The sequence below is a fragment of the Salvelinus namaycush genome, chromosome 12 (genome assembly GCF_016432855.1).
Source record: "Salvelinus namaycush isolate Seneca chromosome 12, SaNama_1.0, whole genome shotgun sequence".
NCBI classification, from domain to species: domain Eukaryota; kingdom Metazoa; phylum Chordata; class Actinopteri; order Salmoniformes; family Salmonidae; genus Salvelinus; species Salvelinus namaycush.
The window spans coordinates 45,558,172-45,577,965 of NC_052318.1; the positions used below are offsets into that span (position 1 = coordinate 45,558,172).

At 45.2% G+C, this 19,794-nt stretch overlaps 1 protein-coding gene and 1 non-coding gene across 2 annotated transcripts; one reads left to right on the forward strand and one right to left on the reverse strand.

Moving 5' to 3' along the window:
* The first annotated feature begins 1,083 nt into the window (after positions 1-1,083).
* trnas-gcu lies at positions 1,084-1,165 on the forward strand. Its single transcript has one exon. It is a non-coding gene; the product is annotated as a tRNA-Ser (tRNA).
* Positions 1,166-5,094: 3,929 nt separating this feature from the next.
* Positions 5,095-7,167, reverse strand: LOC120057590 (endosialin-like). Its single transcript, XM_039006164.1, has one exon. It carries the CDS (start codon positions 7,165-7,167, stop codon positions 5,095-5,097), a length of 2,073 nt encoding a protein of 690 aa, XP_038862092.1.
* Between the last annotated feature and the right edge of the window lie 12,627 nt (positions 7,168-19,794).

A 19,794-nucleotide genomic window follows, 5' to 3' on the forward strand; every position in this document is an offset into this window, starting at 1 on the left:
GTCTAGAGTGTCAAAAATATAAATAGTAAAGTACAGATATCCCAAAAACGACTTAAGTAGTACTTTCAAGTATTTTTACTTAAGGACATGTCACTGGACACATCAACAAACAAAACCCATCCCACTCCTTCAGTTGATTAGGGCAGCTCTAGCAAGGCAGACATTTGACAAACTGACTTGTTGGAAAGGTGGCATCCTATGATGGGGCCACGTTGAAAGTTACTTAGCTCTTCAGTAAGGCCATTCTACTGCCAAATGTTTGTCTATGGAGATTGCATGGCGGTGTGTTCAATTTTATACACCTGTCAGCAACGGGTGTGGCTGAAATAGCTGAATCCACTAATATGAAGGGGTGTCCACATACTTTTGTATATATGGTGTATAACCTCCGCTGGCATTCGATACTCTTCCCATTGGCATATATATACTTGCCACATGACCAAATCTTTTTTACTTATGACACTGATTGGATTTATTATGCATAAGGCTCTTACAGGGTATCTCATAGAAACCATTCTTGCTTGTAGAGGTCGTGAGAGGAAACTTTCCTGATTCAAACAAACGCTATTTTCTGCCAGACATAGAATTCAATCCAATTCAACATCGGGTTTCCAGGCAAGAAGAAATAGAGCCAAAATTTCTGTAAGGTCCATATATTTCTCCAAAACTAGGCCTATTGTGAATTTTATTACAAATGTAATGGACTCAACTTAACTAACACATTTTGATGTACAGCCTATTAAATACTGCACGTTATTACAATGATAAAGATTGAAACTTTTTATCTTACTGTACAGTGACCATTCAATCAATAAATGTGAGTTAAAAAACTGCCATAGCTCTGTTGTACAAAGACTGCTGACAGCTAGCTAGCATTTCCGTCAAATGTTCCGCTGACGCCTATCTGGCACACCACACACTGGCAGCTGACTGAGATGAGACTGCTTTTCCCACCTTAGAATGTTGTATAAATCTATAGCTACATTAGCTTTACTACGGTAAACCGGTGCAAAGACATCTAAAAGTTAAACAGTGAAGCATTTAAATGTATATAAACTGATATTTTCTGCAATGACATTAACTGACGAGGTGGCCGAGTGGTTAAGGCGATGGACTGCTAATCCATTGTGCTCTGCACGCGTGGGTTCGAATCCCATCCTCGTCGACAAATGTTTTTCCAACAATTACTTTTGTAGGTGTTGTTTCGTATCTACGAGTGTCTGCAAAAAGTACTTTACATATGAATTAGAACAGCATTTATTTATAATATGAATTACAAAAGCAAGACATAGGCGAAGGCTTTATACAGCCTGGTCATTTAGGCTAGTACTGGGCATGCTGCATTTCCATGTAAAAAGCACCATAAGTACTAACGTGAAGTTGATAGGAGCACATAATATTTATTGTGAAATGAAAGCTAAAATTCCATATGTTTTGGGGGGATTTTGTCAGTCCAAATCTGAACCAATATATAAAATGTTCAACCATTTTCCACCCTAAAAGTTTGGAATAAGCAAAGGCTTTGATTTCTTGTCAGATGGAAAAGAGGTCTTAGAAAACATCCACCAGAAAAAGTCTTACAAGGTATTAGAAATACATCAAAACACAATCATGTTGAAGTAAAGACCCCTGACAACTAATAACAACATGCATATTTAGTTTCAGTGTTGTAGTACGAGTCCGGTCTCAATACCACATTTTTAATCTCTTGGTCTTGTCTCAGTGTCGGTCTTAACTCGGTTTCGGACAGCGAGGACTCGTAATTACATCTGGAGACCAGCCGAGAACAGCGTAGTAAAAAACTCATAATTATCAGCTTCCATTCAGTAAGCGCATAAAACCACTTCGCCAGGCCAAATACATACACTCCTTCCTGAAACATTCATACCTGAACAGTCTTTATATCGATTATAGACATGTTTGCGCAGTGGCGAACCTTTTGGACCAAGGCCTTCAGCGTGTGACAGGTTAATGATGCTGAAATGACAGCAACGGCAATACCAACACTCATGTAAAGTATGTCAATTGACTCTGACACTAAGGCCACCACCACCACACTCATAGTCCCACCTCCAGCCCAAACAGTGTTTGCCTCTGGGGCCCAGTGGCCTGAGAGTAAAGGCAAAAGGAAGCATGACAAGAGCTGGCTACTAGTAGCACTCCTGGTGCCCCTGTGTGTTTTCATTGTGGTGATGCTGGCTCTAGGCATTGTGTACTGCACTAGCTGTGCTGTAGAACAAAACAAGAGTATCACTGACTGTTACCGCTGGATCATCACCTCCAAGTCAGAGGGGGAAAACAAGGCGAAATCTCGTGCTTGACCATTAGAGGCGATACTGTCTTTTTAGCGAATAGCTCTGAAAGAGGGGGGCGAATAAGGGACAGGGTTGAATAAAGGACACTGACAGGATCCAGAATTACAATCATGGTCTTGAATTGGACTCGGTCTCGGTCTCTGGTCTCGACCTTGATTCGATCTCGGACACATTCTCCCCCTCCCGGTCTTGGTCTTGAATCGGTCTCACTTTAGGTGGTCTCCAACACAGCACTGTTTAGTTCAGCAGAAATGTTTTGCCTTCTGTAAGTTTAAGAAACATTGACTAGTGTCTTGTCATTCTGTTACCAAAAACCCACATATCTTTAAGATATTTTCTCATTTCTCTCCCTCATGAGGAGGGAGGATAATGCAAGTTCACAGAAGTAACAAGTAAAGGTAGGCCTATCAATTAGCTATAGTGTTTTTGCTGCTAACAATTTCGTTTATTACTTATTGATTAAAATGCGTCATTCTGTTACAAAATTGGTAACAGAATGACCAAAAAATCTGTAACAGAATGACTGCAATTGAATTGGCTACAATGGGAAATCATAGATGTCACAAACCACAGTTGGGTCACCTGCTACTGTCCTACCTTCCACTGGCCTACTGTTATGCTCAGTGTGTTCTTTCTCTTTCTGTCGTGTGTCCATTTAATATAACTGCCCTCTCACCCGCTGAGCACTGACCAACACTGGATATCCATGGACGTTGAAAAGTATTTGAAATATAGTCAGTCCAATTCTGAACCAATCATAAACGCCTGCTTCAAACATTTGGTTTGGACAGCACATTACAGTATAGTACAGTAGAGTGTAGTACACAGTAAAGACAATTCGAGTAGAGTATAGTTGAGTACAATAAAGTACCGTACTGTACAGTAGAGTTTAGTACAGTAGAGCACACTAGAGTAGAGGGCAGTGTACAGTAACATATATTGCACTGTACTGTACTGAATTATACTCTATTGTACTGTACTTTACTGTACTGCACTGAACTATACTCTACTTTACTCAAGTGTACTCTACTGTGCTGTACTGTGATGTCCCAACTAACTTATGAAACATAGATGTCTATGATTGGTACACATTTGGTTCAGTCCCAATCAAATTTGGTCTTGTTTGGGGGCGGAGCTCATTAGAATAATAGCCAGTGTGTAGTAGAATAATACCCAAACATGCAAAGGAGGATAATACACTTTTATACCTTTGTTTACCTATTCAGGATACATCACCATGAACAAAATGACATTCATAATTAGGCTCTGCATTTCTGTATATTACAAATCAGGGAGCCATGATGTCATTGTGTTACCATCATTCTGTTACCTGGTGCTAATCCACTTCACTTATTGTAGTTCAATAACTAAAATAGATTTTTTTCAAACTCAAGGTGTCCTATCATAGCTGTCACCCGATTCTTTCTGCAGACATCTTTGAATCTTAATTCGAAGTATATGTTTAACAGAGATTTTGAAAAACGTGCTCACAAAAAAACTGAGGGAGATTTTACCGCCATTCTGTTACCAAATCTTTACATCTGCGCTGTTCCTCGAGTAAATGTGTGTGTTTTTTAAAAATCCCTGTGGAAATTGTTAAAAGTAGTCCTTGTGAGGTTTGTTTAGTTTAGCAATCAATGTTTTTTGTTTGGAATACTTTTAAAGTGAAGAATCAGAGTCTTAGCCCGACTCTCTAATGCATGCATATCATAAAGAATTATAAAATATCCTAATGCATTATAAAGAGGGTATTCATAGGAAGTGTTACCAAAATTAGGAAAAATAAGTATATGGATTATAGCACAATCACTTATTATAGGCTGAGTAAAAGTCCTGATGATTGTGATGTGTTCTGACCTAATAGATAGAGTCTTAACTTAAGGAGAAGAGAACCCCACATTTTTGGTTCGTGAAAGGGATACAGTTGTAAATCTACTATGATCTTTTACAAATATAGGCCTAGGCCCTACCGCTTGGGGGCGCTGTTTCCCAATAAAAGGCAAGAAGAGGCAGATAAAAATAGGAATTTCTCTTGCTGTTGGGATAGTCTAAGTTACACAATATTCCTAATAATTTCCCGGTATGAGGTACATCAATCAAACAAAACAGCAATGGTTTATTGATTTTATTCAAATCCAATGCATATTCAGTGCTTCTAGAAGGACACAATTCGATTAGGCCTGACTAACACACGTGGGTAAACATTACAAACTGCAACATATCCAAATATTATATAATTGGAGCGTTTCTGTTCACCTCCACACAATTCATGTGATGGGAGTGTTTCTCATCTGGGTTTCTTAAATTAGTACTCTGAAGTTTATTCTGTTTATTATGAGCAACCTCAACAACGAGGTCTACAGTACATAATGCTGTTGACTTTAGCACCTGTTGAACTAACAATGACTTAAGACATTTTCTTATGGTGAGCAAAAAAGCACCAGCAGTGAAATAGGAGCCACCACTTCCTCTCGACAACGTCGTATCCCCTGTCCTCATGACCGTTTATCAGATCTTTACAACATCTAAAAAAAACACCACTTCATTTAAACGTAGTCATGATTTCTGGAGCACCAAAATAAGCATTCTTCCTACATGGACTTCAGAGACGCTGGGATGTTCCACAGGAGTATTGCAGGGGTCCAGTTTCACAGTGGTGGCGGCAGACGCCATCAGGTGGGTGGTCTGGATGCTGTCAGTGTCCTTTATTCAACCCTGTCCCTTATTCACCCCCCTCTTTCAGAACTATTCACTAAAAAGACAGTATCACCTCTAATGGTCAAGCACGAGATTTCGCCTTGTTTCCCCCCTCTGACTTGGAGGTGATGATCCAGCGGTAACAGTCAGTGATACTCTTGTTTTGTTCTACAGCACAGCTAGTGCAGTACACAATGCCTAGAGCCAGCATCACCACAATGAAAACACACAGGGGCACCAGGAGTGCTACTAGTAGCCAGCTCTTGTCATGCTTCCTTTTGCCTTTACTCTCAGGCCACTGGGCCCCTGAGGCAAACACTGTTTGGGCTGGAGGTGGGACTCTGAGTGTGGTGGTGGTGGCCTTAGTGTCAGAGTCAATGTCTGGGGTTTCTACCACTCTCCCAGCTCCCTTGTCATTCTGGACTGCTGCGCGGTGGCTGTCACTAACCCTGGACACCACTGAGGGATCACTTGCTTGGCTTTGAGTGTCATCATCTTCCTGCGAGGACGAGCTGGGCGAGGGTGTGACAGTGTTCCGAGCGGGCTTTCTCCGCGCGAGAACACCCCAGTGTGAGTTATGGCCATCCGACGGCCTGCGAGGAACCGGTGTAGATGTTGTCTCCTCCTGCGGGGCCTCTGTAAACCAGCCCAGGTCAGTCGGAAGCCTCTCAAGGACTGTCTGCTCTGTCAGCCACTCCAAGCGTGTGGTGTCTGTAACCCAGTCTCTGTCTGTAACCCAGGTTTGGTAGGACGAGGTTGGTGTTGATGAATACTCGTCATCACCTTCTGGAATAGCCATGCAGGAGTACTGGTCTGACTGCAGCTCGTACCCTGCCTCACAATAGCACTCAAACCCACCCATATAGTTGAGACACTTCTGGTGGCAGCTGGCGGAGGTCTGGCACTCATCCACGTCCTGGCATAAGCCTGGATCGTCGGGCAACTCAGTGTAGCCTTGGCGGCAGTGGCAGGCAAAGGAACCAGGTGTGTTCTCACATCTGTGTTCACAGCGACTGGAATCGTTGCATTCGTCAACATCCACACACTCGCCATCTTCATCGGGCTCGTAGCCCTGGTTACAGTGGCACTCGAATGTCCCAGGAGCATTGACACATATATGAAGGCAGGGGCCCCGGAGACACTCATCCACATCCAGGCAATTGCGTCCATCAGGTGCCAGCAGGTATCCGTTTGGACATTTGCAGCGGAATCCCTTAGCGGTCTCCTCACAGTCAAACTCACAGTTGGCATTGCCACAGGAATGGTTCGGCTGGCAGGTCTGGCCGTCCTCTGCCAGTGTGAAGCCGTCAGAACACTCACAGTAATACTGTGTGTCAGCATTCTGACAGAAATGTTCACAGCCACCATTTTCTTCTTCACACCAGTCCTGGAGGCCATCAGAGCAGAGGGGGGAATCCTTTGACCAGCCCACACTCCCGTCTTCCCTCAGCATGCAAAGAACAGACTGGTCTCCTAAGCTGTCTTCATTATTTGGGCAGGGAAGGGTGGCCACTGAGCCAAAGGGGATGTGAGTGAGGATGGTGCTGAGCAGGCTGAAAGGGGTGGTGTACAGAGCAGGTCCGCCTCCCTCACTCTTCAGAGAAGGGCACATCCCCCTGTAGGTGTAGTGACACATGAATCCATCCACAGCCAGTGAGCAGGAGCCATCCAGCCACTTGAAGTTGTCGTGCTGCTCCCGGGTGTCAGCAGCAGTGTTGACACTCATGACGACACAGCGGGGCGCGGCACAAGTACTAGGTGAGTCCGCCCTCAGCCAGTTGGTGTATTGCGTGTCCTGTTCACCTGTGATCCATTGGAATCCCCTGAGTGGGCGTGTGGCAGAGCACTGCCTGGGCTGGCGATGGAGCCCTATCCACAGTCTGACCCTGGCCCGTGGTCCTCGTTGCTCCACAGACGACAGGAGCTCATGGACCACAGCCACCTCCTCAGAACTCTTTAGGGTTGCCAGGGAACCACCTTTGTCCTTGCAGAACCTTGCCGACTCCCGAAAGGTCTTGCGTTGGAAATAGACGGCGTAGCAGCCATCTGCAGCGCAGAGAGCATCTTGCTCCTGCAGCTCTTGTCCCAGAGTCGAGGGAAGCCAGCAGGCCCACAGAAGAGCAAAGGAGCGCAGGGCACAGATCATCTTCCCCATCTGTACCACTGTTTTTTTCCACCTCCCTACACCTCTCTCCAAGTAAAAAAAAAATTTTTTTTATTTCAGCTTTGTTTCAATGTTCGACCACTTCTCCCGAACAAAACACTTCTGTTATTAGTCAGAGTTATTTAGTCAGAGGCCTTCCTCCTGAGCTCGCTGCTGGTCTACCTCTGCGTTGTTAGCAGCATTCTAACTGATCTGCAGGAGAAAGAAAAGAGGGGGGAGGGAGGGAAGAGAGAAAGAAGGAGGGTACGTAAAGGAAAAAGGATTGTATGTAATGACTGAGTGTGTGGAGGAGGGGGGCTGCTGTGCTGGACGGTGGTTTTCCCTTGTGCCATATGGTTTTCATAACTTTAATGGAATTTCTCGTAACCCTGCTACCAACCACATCAACCACTTCAGCTCCATCCACAATAATGGAAACTGTTTCATTTTCCCAGTTTCTCAGACAGATGAAGAGTGGCGACTCAGATGAATCCTTGTTTTTGTCCTAGGGACTGATCTTTCCTATAGTCTAGTCGTTTAGACATTTTTTTCTCCATTCTGTTTCTGATGTATATTCAACCGTGAGACACTCCATCACGGGTATTGAATTCCATGTCCAGCTTCTTGTCAACATCTGGTCTTTTTTTGAAAGGTCTGTTGTCTGTGACGTTTAGAGAGTTTATATGTGGCTGGATTTATTCATTATATATGAATACAGTTCCTCCTCGGCACACAGTGCCTGAAAATGTGAAAAGACAGGAGGGACAAAATTCATTATGACATTGGTAGAGTGTTAGATGATTGGACCAAGATGTGCGACTACGCAGGTTTACAAAATCTGAGGGAAATGGAAAAGTATGCAGATGTAACGGATGTGAAATGGCTAGCTAGTTAGCGGGTACGCACTAGTAGCGTTTCAATCAGTTACGTCACTTGCTCTGAAATCTAGATGTAGTGTTGCCCCTTGCTCTGCAAGGGCCGTGGCCTTTGTGGAGCGATGGGTAACGATGCTTCGTGGGTGACTGTTGTTGATGTGTGCAGAGGGTCCCTGGTTCGCGCCCGAGGTCGGGGCGAGGGGACGGTTTAAAGTTATACTGTTACACAGACAAATTGTTTTTTCGTGTGCAGGGCTTTTTAGGGTCAAGATGAAAAAGAGCAAGGAAGTTCATTGCGGCTTTCCCAATACAAGTAGGAACTCCAACAGTCACAGTTCAAGCAATGGCTGTTATTGTTCTCTGAATCTATTCTATTATAGTGGGTAAATTAAGTATACCTTTTGTTTTTGATACTTTAGGGCCCACTACTGCATCACTCTCACGGCAGGTAGCCTGGCCTGCTTTTTTTGGGCCATCCCCGGTGCAAAATACAGTATATTTCAAACAGTCCAATATCTTACTGGTCTTTTCAATTTTGGTCAAACAATTTTGGTTCAGGATAATATCCTTCCAGATGGTTACCTGATTGTGTTTTCCATAATACTAGTAGGCTAGATACAGTACCATGCTGAGGGCTTTAGAGTGCTACAAATATAGAGGAATGAGTCATCCTGCTGTTGACATCTGGATGAATTTGTATTGTATGTTATTTCAGGTACATTACTTTCAGGCACTCCACAGATTTCTTTTGTCATCAATTCATCTTCATTTTTGGAATGACCAATGTGATGGTCAGGTTAGCCCTTGCCCTTGTCTTTTGACACAGTGGTGGGAAACAACACTTAGGACTGCTCCTCTATGTATGTCTGTATATTATGTAAGAGAATGTGATCAAGATGTTTCAGATGTGTATCAGATTGGCCTGCTCCACTGGCTGGAGTTTCAATGCAAACCAATAGAAAACTTGAACTGTATGAGATCATTTCCTGCAGGCCAACTATGCAGATCTTATCGAGCATGGAATCCCTTTAATCTCGCTTTTTCCTTCTCCTTTTCTTAAATACATTTTTTACAATTTCACCTCTTAATATTTTTTGGGTCAAAGCCATGCATACATCCATTCTGCAGTTTGAGCTTCCTCATGTGTTGATGAACACATGACCTAAAAAACGAAATAACTCATTTATAAAAACTTAATCATAACTAAATAAATAACTTCTGTTAACTTGACTAATATAATGGTTTCTTTCACTGATTTGGCAACACTGAATAATTTATCTTTGCATAGTTTGAAACTTGGAGTGGAGCTCACATTGCTACACAATTTCACAACGTCAGCAACATCTGTTATGTAATACCAGTGATTCAGTACCAGCAAAAATGTGGGTGGGCCAAAAAAAGCAGCTAACTTCCTGCAATTTTACACATTTTGGCATGGGGCAAAGAGAAAATGTAGCTGTTTTAAAGCTAATTTCCTGCAATTCTACACATTTTTCCATGGAGCAAAGAGGAGCATTTACAATTTTATCGCTCATCTCTGTCATGCCTGCTCCCGCTCTTCCCCCCTGGCACTCGAGGGCGCCAGGCTGCCCTGCATTACGCACTCCTGCCACCATCATTACGCACACCTGCCTTCTCTCGTCACACGCATCAGCGATTTATTGGACTCAACTGGACTCTATCACCTGTTTTATTACCTCCCCTATATTTGTCAGTTCCCCAGCTTTGTTCACCGCTGCTGCATTAATGTTCATATGTCATTTGTTACCTGGTTCTGACGCTGTTCTTGTCCTGTTCCATGTCTCACCTACATTAAATGTTCAACTCTCCGTACCTCCTTCTCATCTCCGGCGTCGGTCCTTACAGAATGCAGCAGCCAGCAAACGAAGCATCGGGGAGTGCTGGCATTCCGGTTGGTGGTGACGTCGGGTCCGGGGCCTGCCGCCGATGGAACCAGGGGTGCCTAAGCCAGCTCGTTGGGCTCCCACGCCCTAGCGGGCTCGAGAGGTTTCCTTGCCCCGGTTGACTCGGCAGGCGCCCGTCCTGCGTCAGGCCTCAGCCGGATCGTCAGGTTTTTACGCCCAGCTGGCTCGTCAGGCTGCTACGCCTCAGCCGGGTCATCGGTCTCCCATGCCTCAGCGGGATCGACAGGCTTTCACGCCTCAGCCGGATTGTCAGACTCCTATGCCTCAGCCGGCTCGCCAGGCTCCCACGGCTCTGCCGGTTTGTCGGGATTTTACGCCCAGCCGGCTTGTCCAGCGTCCGTGCCTCCGCTGGCCCGTCAGGCTCGCCCAGGTGGGATGCTGGGTGGTGCCCCTAGAGTGGGGGGTACTGTCATGCCTGCTCCCGCTCTTCCCCCCTGGCACTCGAGGGCGCCAGGCTGCCCTGTATTACGCACTCCTGCCACCATAATTACGCACACCTGCCTTCCCTCATCACGAGCATCAGCGATTTATTGGACTCACCTGGACTCTATCATCTGTTTTATTACCTCCCCTATATTTGTCAGTTCCCCAGCTCTGTTCCCCACCCTAGCCAAACCCTCCCCTAACCCGGACAACGTTGGGCCAATTGTGCGCTGCCCTATGGGACTCCTGATCACGGCCGGTCGTGATACAGCTCGGGATTAAACCCGGGTCTGTAGTGACGCCTCTAGCACTGCGATTCAGTGCCTTAGCCCGCAGGCACCACTCGGGAGGCCCCGTAATTACATTATTATGCACGTTTCTCTCTATGTGGATTCTGATCTTAAACTTAAGCATGAGGATAGCATGCTATTCACCTGCTATTTATTCGGGATGGAGATTGAATATATTATAAATGAGAACTTGTTCTCAACTTGCCTACCTGGTTAAATAAAGGTGAAATAAAAAAAATAAAAAATATGAAGATGAGGCGGAGGTGTGTCAACACAGACTCCATATTCTAATCTTGATTTAATTCCCTAATAATTCCACTACCTTTACCCACGAAGAAACCATGAATAACATCTAGTGAACCTACCAGTTCCAAGTGGAAAATGCATTTACAGATCATTTTTGTCTATAGAAATAATACCATTCTCCATGCACTGTAATTTACAACTGGAAAAGAGCTAAACACCAGTCTCAACATTGGAGAGGCGACTCCGGGAAGCTGGCCTTCTAGGCAGAGCTGCAAAGACAAAGCCATATCTCAGACTGGCCAATAAAAAGAAAAGATTAAGATGGGCAAAAGAACACAGACACTGGACAGAGGAACTCTGCCTAGAAAGCCAGCATCCCGGAGTCGCCTCTTCACTGCTGACGTTGAGACTGATGTTTTGCGGGTACTATTTAATGAAGCTGCCAGTTGAGGACTTGTGAGGCGTCTGTTTCTCAAACTAGACACTCTAATGCACTTGTCCTCTTGCTCAGTTGTGCACCGAGGTCTCCCACTCCTCTTTCTATTCTGGTTAAAGCCAGTTTCCGCTGTTCTGTGAAGGGAGTAGTACACAGCGTTGTACGAGATCTTCAGTTTCTTGGAAATTTCTCGCATGGAATAGCCTTCATTTCTCAGAACAAGAATAGACTGACAAGTTTCAGAAGAAAGTTATTTGTTTCTGGCCATTTTGAGCCTGTAATCGAACCCACAAATGCTGATGCTCCAGATACTCAACTAGTCTAAAGAAGGCCAGTTTTATTGCTTCTTTAATCAGCTCAACAGTTTTCAGCTGTGCTAACATAATTGCAAAAGGGTTTTCTAATGATCAATTAGCCTTTTAAAATGATAAACTTGGATTAGCTAACACAAAGTGCCATTGGAACACAGGAGTGATGGTTGCTGATAATGGGCCTCTGTACACCTATGTAGATATTCCATTAAAAATCTGCCGTTTCCAGCTACAATAGTCATTTACAACATTAACAATGTCTGCACTGTATTTCTGATCAATTTGATGTTATTTTAATGGACAAAACATGTGCTTTTCTTTCAAAAACAAAGACATTTCTAAGTGACCCCAAACTTTTGAATGGTAGTGTATCAACATATCAACATTCCCACAGTAAAGTTTATGAAATGCTGTGCCATTATGCATAATTTAAATTGTGAGGCCTTTTAATTTGCAGGGATGGGCACTCTCGAATGTCTTAATTATAGGCTACCCTGACTTTTTCTTTTTCCTATTTCTAACATGTTAAATATTAGCCAGTACCAGTATAGACCAATAACTACACATATCAGTAGGCCTAATATCCACACATATTCAACTTCCAATTTACTGTTAGTTCCCTTCAGTTGGTATAGCCTACATTATCATTCCATTTAATTCCATTCTTTCGTTTACCTTCATTTGGCTTCTTCTGTAAACGCTGTCGCGGCCGTCTCGTTGTTGCTGAGGATAATTTGTAACAGTTCATAATATATTAAAACATGTAGGCTATTTCAATTGTTATGGACCCAATGTAACCCAATGCAAACCCAAGCCGGAACAGTTTGAACTCGACACACGGCGCAATACTTGGCCGTGTCATCACACAGTTCCATGGTTAGTGCAGGCAATAGACAAGGGTATAACCAACTATTGTACATATTTTCCTTAAAGTAATGAAATGTACACAAATTTTCCAACTTTACAATGGATTGAAGAACTGAATGGATACGTTTTCAGTATGAATCATACCACCGTTTTCTTTCTTTCCGGGGGTAAAGGCTCTCCAAACCTGTTTTTTTATGATTCATAAATACTTTCCTAAACCTAAATAATCTACAAGATCAGACTATTTTTAAATCTACCAATTGGTGCTGAAACGGAGACGAATATGCATATATTTAGATCTCCCGATATAGTCTAGCGAGTCTGTCAACAAAATTCGAACTAAAAAGTACACCGTATTTAAAGGGATGGCTTAAGATAAATGTACTGGAAACCCTATTGAATCAAAACTCCACGAGAAAATCTGTTGGCCAGAGGGTTTTCAGCGATTGAATTAAATGTATTCAGAGTGCGCAAGGTATTCACACTTGCAGAGCACTTTACGTGACTGAATAAGATACGTCTTAATACCAAATACTGAGAAGTGGGTAGGAAAGGCATGCGTAGGAAAGCATACATTTCTAAGCCTGAATCGGCCCTCTAAATGTACATATGCAATAGGCAGTGGCATAGTGCATATAGCCATAGAAGCACGGTGACATATGTCTCAGTCATATACGTGGCTTATTGGAGGTGTGACTTTCAGTTAGTTATTTTTGGCAATCTATCCCGTGAGAGTGAACATCCTTCCAGTTAATAGGTTCTGCTATATTTCATCAAATCTGACTAACCCAATGCACTGCTTGCCATCAATTATATCTGATGGTGTTTGCATGTTGAGGTAAAAAGGCAAATAATGTCCCATTTAGAACAGACAAGTAAAGGGCATTTCTCAATCTGATTGGGTGGGCGTGCCGACGCCCCTGAGCCACGGTAGTTAATAATGAAAAAATTCAGTACATCTCATTTTGTAAACTTTTTTCCCCCAATGTTGGAATGGTATGTAGGCTACAGTGTGGAGAGAAGTTATAGTCACCAGACCTGTTTTCCCCCCAAACTCGTCTTGGATCAAGCTATGAATCAACTAGGCAACCCCCGACAGCAGACATCTGCCCAAGTACACACTAGACTAGACTATCTAACTCTAGCCCTCTGGGACACTGACCAAACATGCAGGGGCGTTCAGCCCCACATCTCTCCTCCTGACCTTGCCGTTGCACTAAAAGCAGACGGGAGGACACAAGGACGTAATACATCTGTCCAGCTCTCACACAGAGCCCAGAGACCCATGCGGACCTCTCTGGTGCAGCTCTCAGACAGAGGAAAGAAAGATTGTCTGTGGCAGGGCTTGCTCTTTCTCCTTCTCTTTCTCTCGCTTCTCCTGGCTTTTCAATTAATCTGCATGAGAGTCTCAGATCTGTTAGCTCCTCCTGCTTCCATATCCAGCCAAAAACCCTGCCTTTGTCTTTTCAGCAAGGACTTCTGGAGCTGCATTTTAGAATTGCAATAGATAGAACAGACAGGGTTATCCACTCAACATTGAAGAGAATCCATTCTATACAAAATATACTAGAATCACTAGGGTCCCCTTCTGATGAAATAGTATTGGGCGTCCTCTCAACTTTATGGCCGATTACACTATACTGCCCTACCAAGCAAAAAGGCAGCAACTGCTAATTTGGTTGAAAATGAGTTAATATCATTCTTGCTACATTAAATACATGCTTAATCATGTGGACAAGTATCCTGCCTCTATTGTATTGTGTTTTGGAGAAAATGGGGGTCATGTTAAAAGTAACTGCATAAAGTTACGGTGAAACTGTGAAACTCTACCTGCATGTACATACTACCTCAAATAACCGGTGCCCCCCCGCACATTGACTCTGTATTATTTCACTAATGCTCTTTAATTACTTGTTATTTTTTATTTCTTACTCTTATCTGTATTTTTTTTGAAACGGCATTGTTGGTTAGGGGCTCGTAAGTAAGCATTTCACTGTAAGGTCTACACCTGTTGTATTCAGCGCACGTGACTAATAAGATTTGACTTTGATTTGAAACCAAGGTAAATAAAAGCCATTTTTATCAGTTCCACGCTATGAGCAGTTACTGCATTTTTGCTTGGCAGAGCAGTATAGCCATTGCGTTTTAAGACACATATACAGTATGTGTATGTTCCTCTTCTATGTACAGTAAATACGCTGAGACATCATCCAATTGAATAGTTCCCAGGTGTGACCTTCTCCTTCTCTCCTCACCACTGATGCATAGTTGCAAGTTATTGCTCCTTAATGTGTAAACCATGTGCTGCCTCCGTGTCCATGGACCTGGCAGCCAGTTTACACATACCTTAGACCTTGTCTGGTGTGCAGTGCAGTGCTAAGGCACAATAGATAAAAAATTGATGGCTGGCTGTCTTGCCTTTGTTTAGCTAGTCCTACTATATGAAGGAACCCTGGAAATATTAAAATAGCGCAGGTACTCTGTCCCAGTCTGTTTTTAGTTGTTCAGCAGACCTACTCTGAGTCTCAGTATTCTCAATTGATCTTTCTAGTTTGGTATTGAAGGAGACATTTGTTTTTATCATCGAATATTAATAATTTCCTATTTCTATATGCTACTTTACGTGTCTCTTAACCCTAGACTTTTCTGACTAAGGAGGAAGTTGATGCCCAGATTCACACATCTTGTATCGATGTGAAGTGCTGTTTTCTTGTATTGGTCAGACGGCCCATACCCTCGCCCTTGTCCTTTACGTTGGCTTCCAGGCACCACGTACAAGCCGCCGGGCAGGGTTGGGTAGGTTACTTTTTAAGTGTAATCCGTTACAGTTACCAGTTATCTGTCCAAAAATTGTAATCAGTAATGTATCTTTCAGATGACTCAAACTCAGTAATGTAATCAGATTACTTTAAATTACTTTTGGATTACTTTCCCCTTATTTTAATGTATTTGTATTTATTTATTTGCACATAGGAAAATGCAAAACAATATTAATGAAAGTTTAAAAGGTAGACAAAAGTCATGTGCAGGAGAGGTAAGAAATCCCGAGAGGCTTGTAGCACCCCCTTTCAATGTTTATAAAACAAAACCATGCAAAAAAACATGATCAGATTTTTAAGAGAGACACATCAAATCAAATCAAATTTGATTAGTCGCATGCACCGAATACCTTACAGTGAAATGCTTACTTACGAGCCCCTAACCAACAATGCAGTTAAAAAAATATGGATAAAAATAAGAAATAAAAGTTAAAAGTAATTAAAGAGCAGCAGTAAAATAACAATAGCGAGACTATATACAGTGGGGTACCGGTACAGGATCAATGTGCGGGGGCACCGGTTAGTTGAGGTAATATGTACATGTAGGTAGAGTTATTAAAGTGACTATGCATAGATGATAACAACAGAGAGTAGCAGGGGTGTAAAAGAGGGGGGGGGGGGGGGGCAATGCAAATAGTCTGGGTAGCCATTTGATTAGCTGTTCAGGAGTCTTATGGCTTGGGGGTAGAAGCTCTTTAGAAGTTCCTTGGACCTAGACTTGGCGCTCCGGTACCGCTTGCCTTGCGGTAGCAGGGAGAACAGTCTATGACTAGGGTGGCTGGAGTCTTTGAACATTTTTAGGGCCTTCCTCTGACACTGCCTGGTATAGAGGTCCTGGATGGCAGGGAGCTTGGCCCCAGTGATGTACTAGGCCGTACGCACTACCCTCTGTAGTGCCTTGTGGTCCGAGGCCAAGCAGTTGCCATACCAGGCAGTGATGCAACCAGTCAGGATGCTTTCGTTGGTGCAGCTGTAGAACCTTTTGAGGATCTGAGGACCCATGACAAATCTTTTCCTGTAGTCCACAGTTATCTCCTTTGTTTTGATCACGTTGAGGGAGAGGTTGTTGTCCTGGCACCACACGGCCAGGTCTCTGACCTCCTCCCTATAGGTTGTCTCGTCGTTGTTGGTGATCGGGCCTACCACTGTTGTGTCATCGGCAAACTTAATGATGGTGTTGGAGTCATGCCTGGATGTGCCGTCATGAGGGAACTGGGAGTACAGGAGGGGGCTGAGCACGCACCCTTGAGGGGCCCTGTGTTGAGGACCAGCATGGCAGATGTGTTGTTGCCTACACTTACCACCTGGGGATGGCCCGTCAGAAGTCCAGGATCCAGTTGCAGAGGGAGGTGTTTAGTCCCAGGGACTTTTTATTTCTCTATTTGGTTAGGTCAGGGTGTGATTTGGGTGGGCATTCTAGTTTGTCTATTTCTTTGTTGGCCGGGTATGGTTCCCAATCAGAGGCAGCTGTCTATCGTTGTCTCTGATTGGGGATCATACTTAGCAGCCTTTTACCCAACCTTAGTTTGTGGGATCTTCTTTTTGTACAGTTACTGTGTAGCCTGCAGAACGTTACATTCGTTTATCTTTTGTTGTTTTTTGGTATTCATCAAAATAAAGAACGATGTACGCTTACCACGCTGCACCTTGGTCTCATTCCAACAACGGACGTAACAGAAGATCCCACCACAAACGGACCAAGCAGCGTGGCCAGGAGGAGCAGACATCCTGGACATGGGAGGAGATCCTGGACGGGAAGGGATCCTGGACATGGGAGGAGATCCTGGCTGGAAAGGATCGCCTTCCATGGGAGCAGATGGAGGCAGCAAGGGAGGAACAACGACGACACCGGGGTTCGCAACCAAGACGCAAGCACTAGAGGCAGCCCCCAATTTTTTTGAGGGGGGGGCACACAGGGTGGTTGGCGGAGACAGGTTTCAGACCAGAGCCAGCTCCATGCACCCGGCCTCCAGTGCGTGTCTCCAGCCTGGTACGTCCTGTGCCTGCTCCACGCACGGAGCCTCCAGTGATGATCTATGGCACAAAGCCTCCAGTGATGATACATGGCCCGAAGCCTCCAGTGATGATCCATGGCCCGAAGCCTCCAGTGATGATCCATGGCCCGAAGCCTCCAGTGATGATCCATGGCCCGAAGCCTCCAGTGATGATCCATGGCACGAAGCCTGCAGTGATGATCCATGGCCTGAAGCCTCCAGTGATGATCCATGGCCCGAAGCCTGCAGTGATGATCCATGGCCCGGAGCCTCCAGTGATGATACATGGCCCGAAGCCTCCAGTGATGATCCATGGCCCGAAGCCTCCAGTGATGATCCATGGCCCGAAGCCTCCAGTGAGGATCCATGGCCCGAAGCCTCCAGTGATGATCCATGGCACGAAGCCTGCAGTGATGATCCATGGCCTGAAGCCTCCAGTGATGATCCATGGCCCGAAGCCTGCAGTGATGATCCATGGCCCGGAGCCTCCAGTGATGATCCATGGCCCGGAGCCTCCAGTGATGATCCATGGCACGAAGCCTCCAGTGATGATCCATGGCCTGAAGCCTCCAGTGATGATCCATGGCCCGAAGCCTCCAGTGATGATCCATGGCCCGAAGCCTCCAGTGATGATCCATGGCACGAAGCCTGCAGTGATGATCCATGGCCCGGAACCTCCTGAGACGGTCCACAGTGCTGAACCTCCTGAGACGGTCCACAGTCCGGAACCTCCTGAGACGGTCCACAGTCCGGAACCTCCTGAGACAGTCCACAGTCCTGAACCTCCTGAGACGGTCCACAGTCCGGAACCTCCTGAGACGGTCCACAGTCCGGAACCTCCTGAGACGGTCCACAGTATGGAACCTCCTGAGACGGTCTGCATTCCAGAGTCTCCAGTGACGGTCTGCAGTCCAGAGCCTCCAACGACGGTCTGCATTCCAGATTCTCCAGTGACGGTCTGCAGTCCAGAGCCTCCAGTGGCGGTCTGCAGTCCAGAGCCTCCAGCGGCGGTCGGCAGTCCAGAGCCTCCAGCGGGGGTTCCCAGTCCAGAGCCTCCGGCGATGATCCATGGTCCGGTTCCTCCGGCAACGATCCACGGTTCGGAGTCTCCCGCGACGATCCACGGTCCGGTTCCACGGAAGCGGAGGGATCAGCGTGCGGAGTGGGGGCTACGTTCCGAACCGGAGCCGCCACCGAGGATAGATATCCACCCGGACCCTCCCCTATAGAGTCAGGTTTTGCGGCCAGAGTCCGCACCTTTGGGGGGGTACTGTCACGCCCTGACCTTAGAGAGCCTTTTTATTTCTCTATTTGGTTAGGTCAGGGTGTGATTTGGGTGGGCATTGTAGTTTGTCTATTCCTTTGTTGGCCGGCTATGGTTCCCAATCAGAGGCAGCTGTCTATCGTTGTCTCTGATTGGGGATCATACTTAGCAGCCTTTTCCCCCACCTTAGTTTGTGGGATCTTGTTTTTGTACAGTTACTGTGTAGCCTGCAGAACGTTACATTCGTTTATCTTTTGTTGTTTTTTTGGTGTTCATCAAAATAAAGAACGTTGTACACTTACCACGCTGCACCTTGGTCTCATTCCAACAACGGACATAACACAGGGTCCTTAGCTTAGTGATGAGCTTTGAGGGCACTATGGTGTTGAACGCTGAGCTGTAGTCAATGAATAGCATTCTCACATATTTATTTGCACATAGGAAAATGCAAAACAATATTAATTAAAGTTTTGTCCAGGTTGGAAAGGGCAGTGTGGAGTGCAATAGAGATTGCATCATCTGTGGATCTGTTGGGGCGGTATGCAAATTGGAGTGGGTCTAGGGTTTCTGGGATAATGGTGTTGATGTGAGCCATGACCAGCCTTTCAAAGCACTTCATGGCAACAGATGTGAGTGCTACGGGTCGGTAGTCATTTAAGCAAGTTACCTTAGTGTTCTTGGGCACAGGCACTATGGTGGTCTGCTTAAACATGTTGGTATTACAGACTCAGACAGGGAGAGGTTGAACATGTCAGTGAAGACACTTGCCAGTTGGTCAGCGCATGCTCGCAGTACACGTCCTGGTAATCCCTGTGGCCTTGTGAATGTTGACCTGTTTAAAGGTCTTACTCACATCGGCTGTGGAGAGCGTGATCACACAGTCATCCGGAACAGCTGGTGCTCTCATGCATGTTTCAGTGCCATTTGCCTCAAAACGAGCATAGAAGTAGTTTAGCTCGTCTGGTAGGCTCGTGTCACTGAGCAGCTCTCGACTGTGCTTCCCTTTGTAGTCTGTAATGGTTTGCATGCCCTGCCACATCCGACGAGCATCAGAGCCGGTGTAGTATGATTCGATCTTAGTCCTGTATTGATGCTTTGCCTGTTTGATGGTTCGCCGTGGGGCATGGCGGGATTTCTTATAAGCTTCTGGTTTAGAGTCCCGCTCCTTGAAAGCGGCAGCTCTAATCTT

Coding starts and splice junctions, on each gene's coding strand:
- LOC120057590 (XM_039006164.1), bottom strand. CDS start 7,167: ATGGGGAAGATGATCTGTGCCCTGCGCTCCTTTGCTCTTCTGTGGGCC.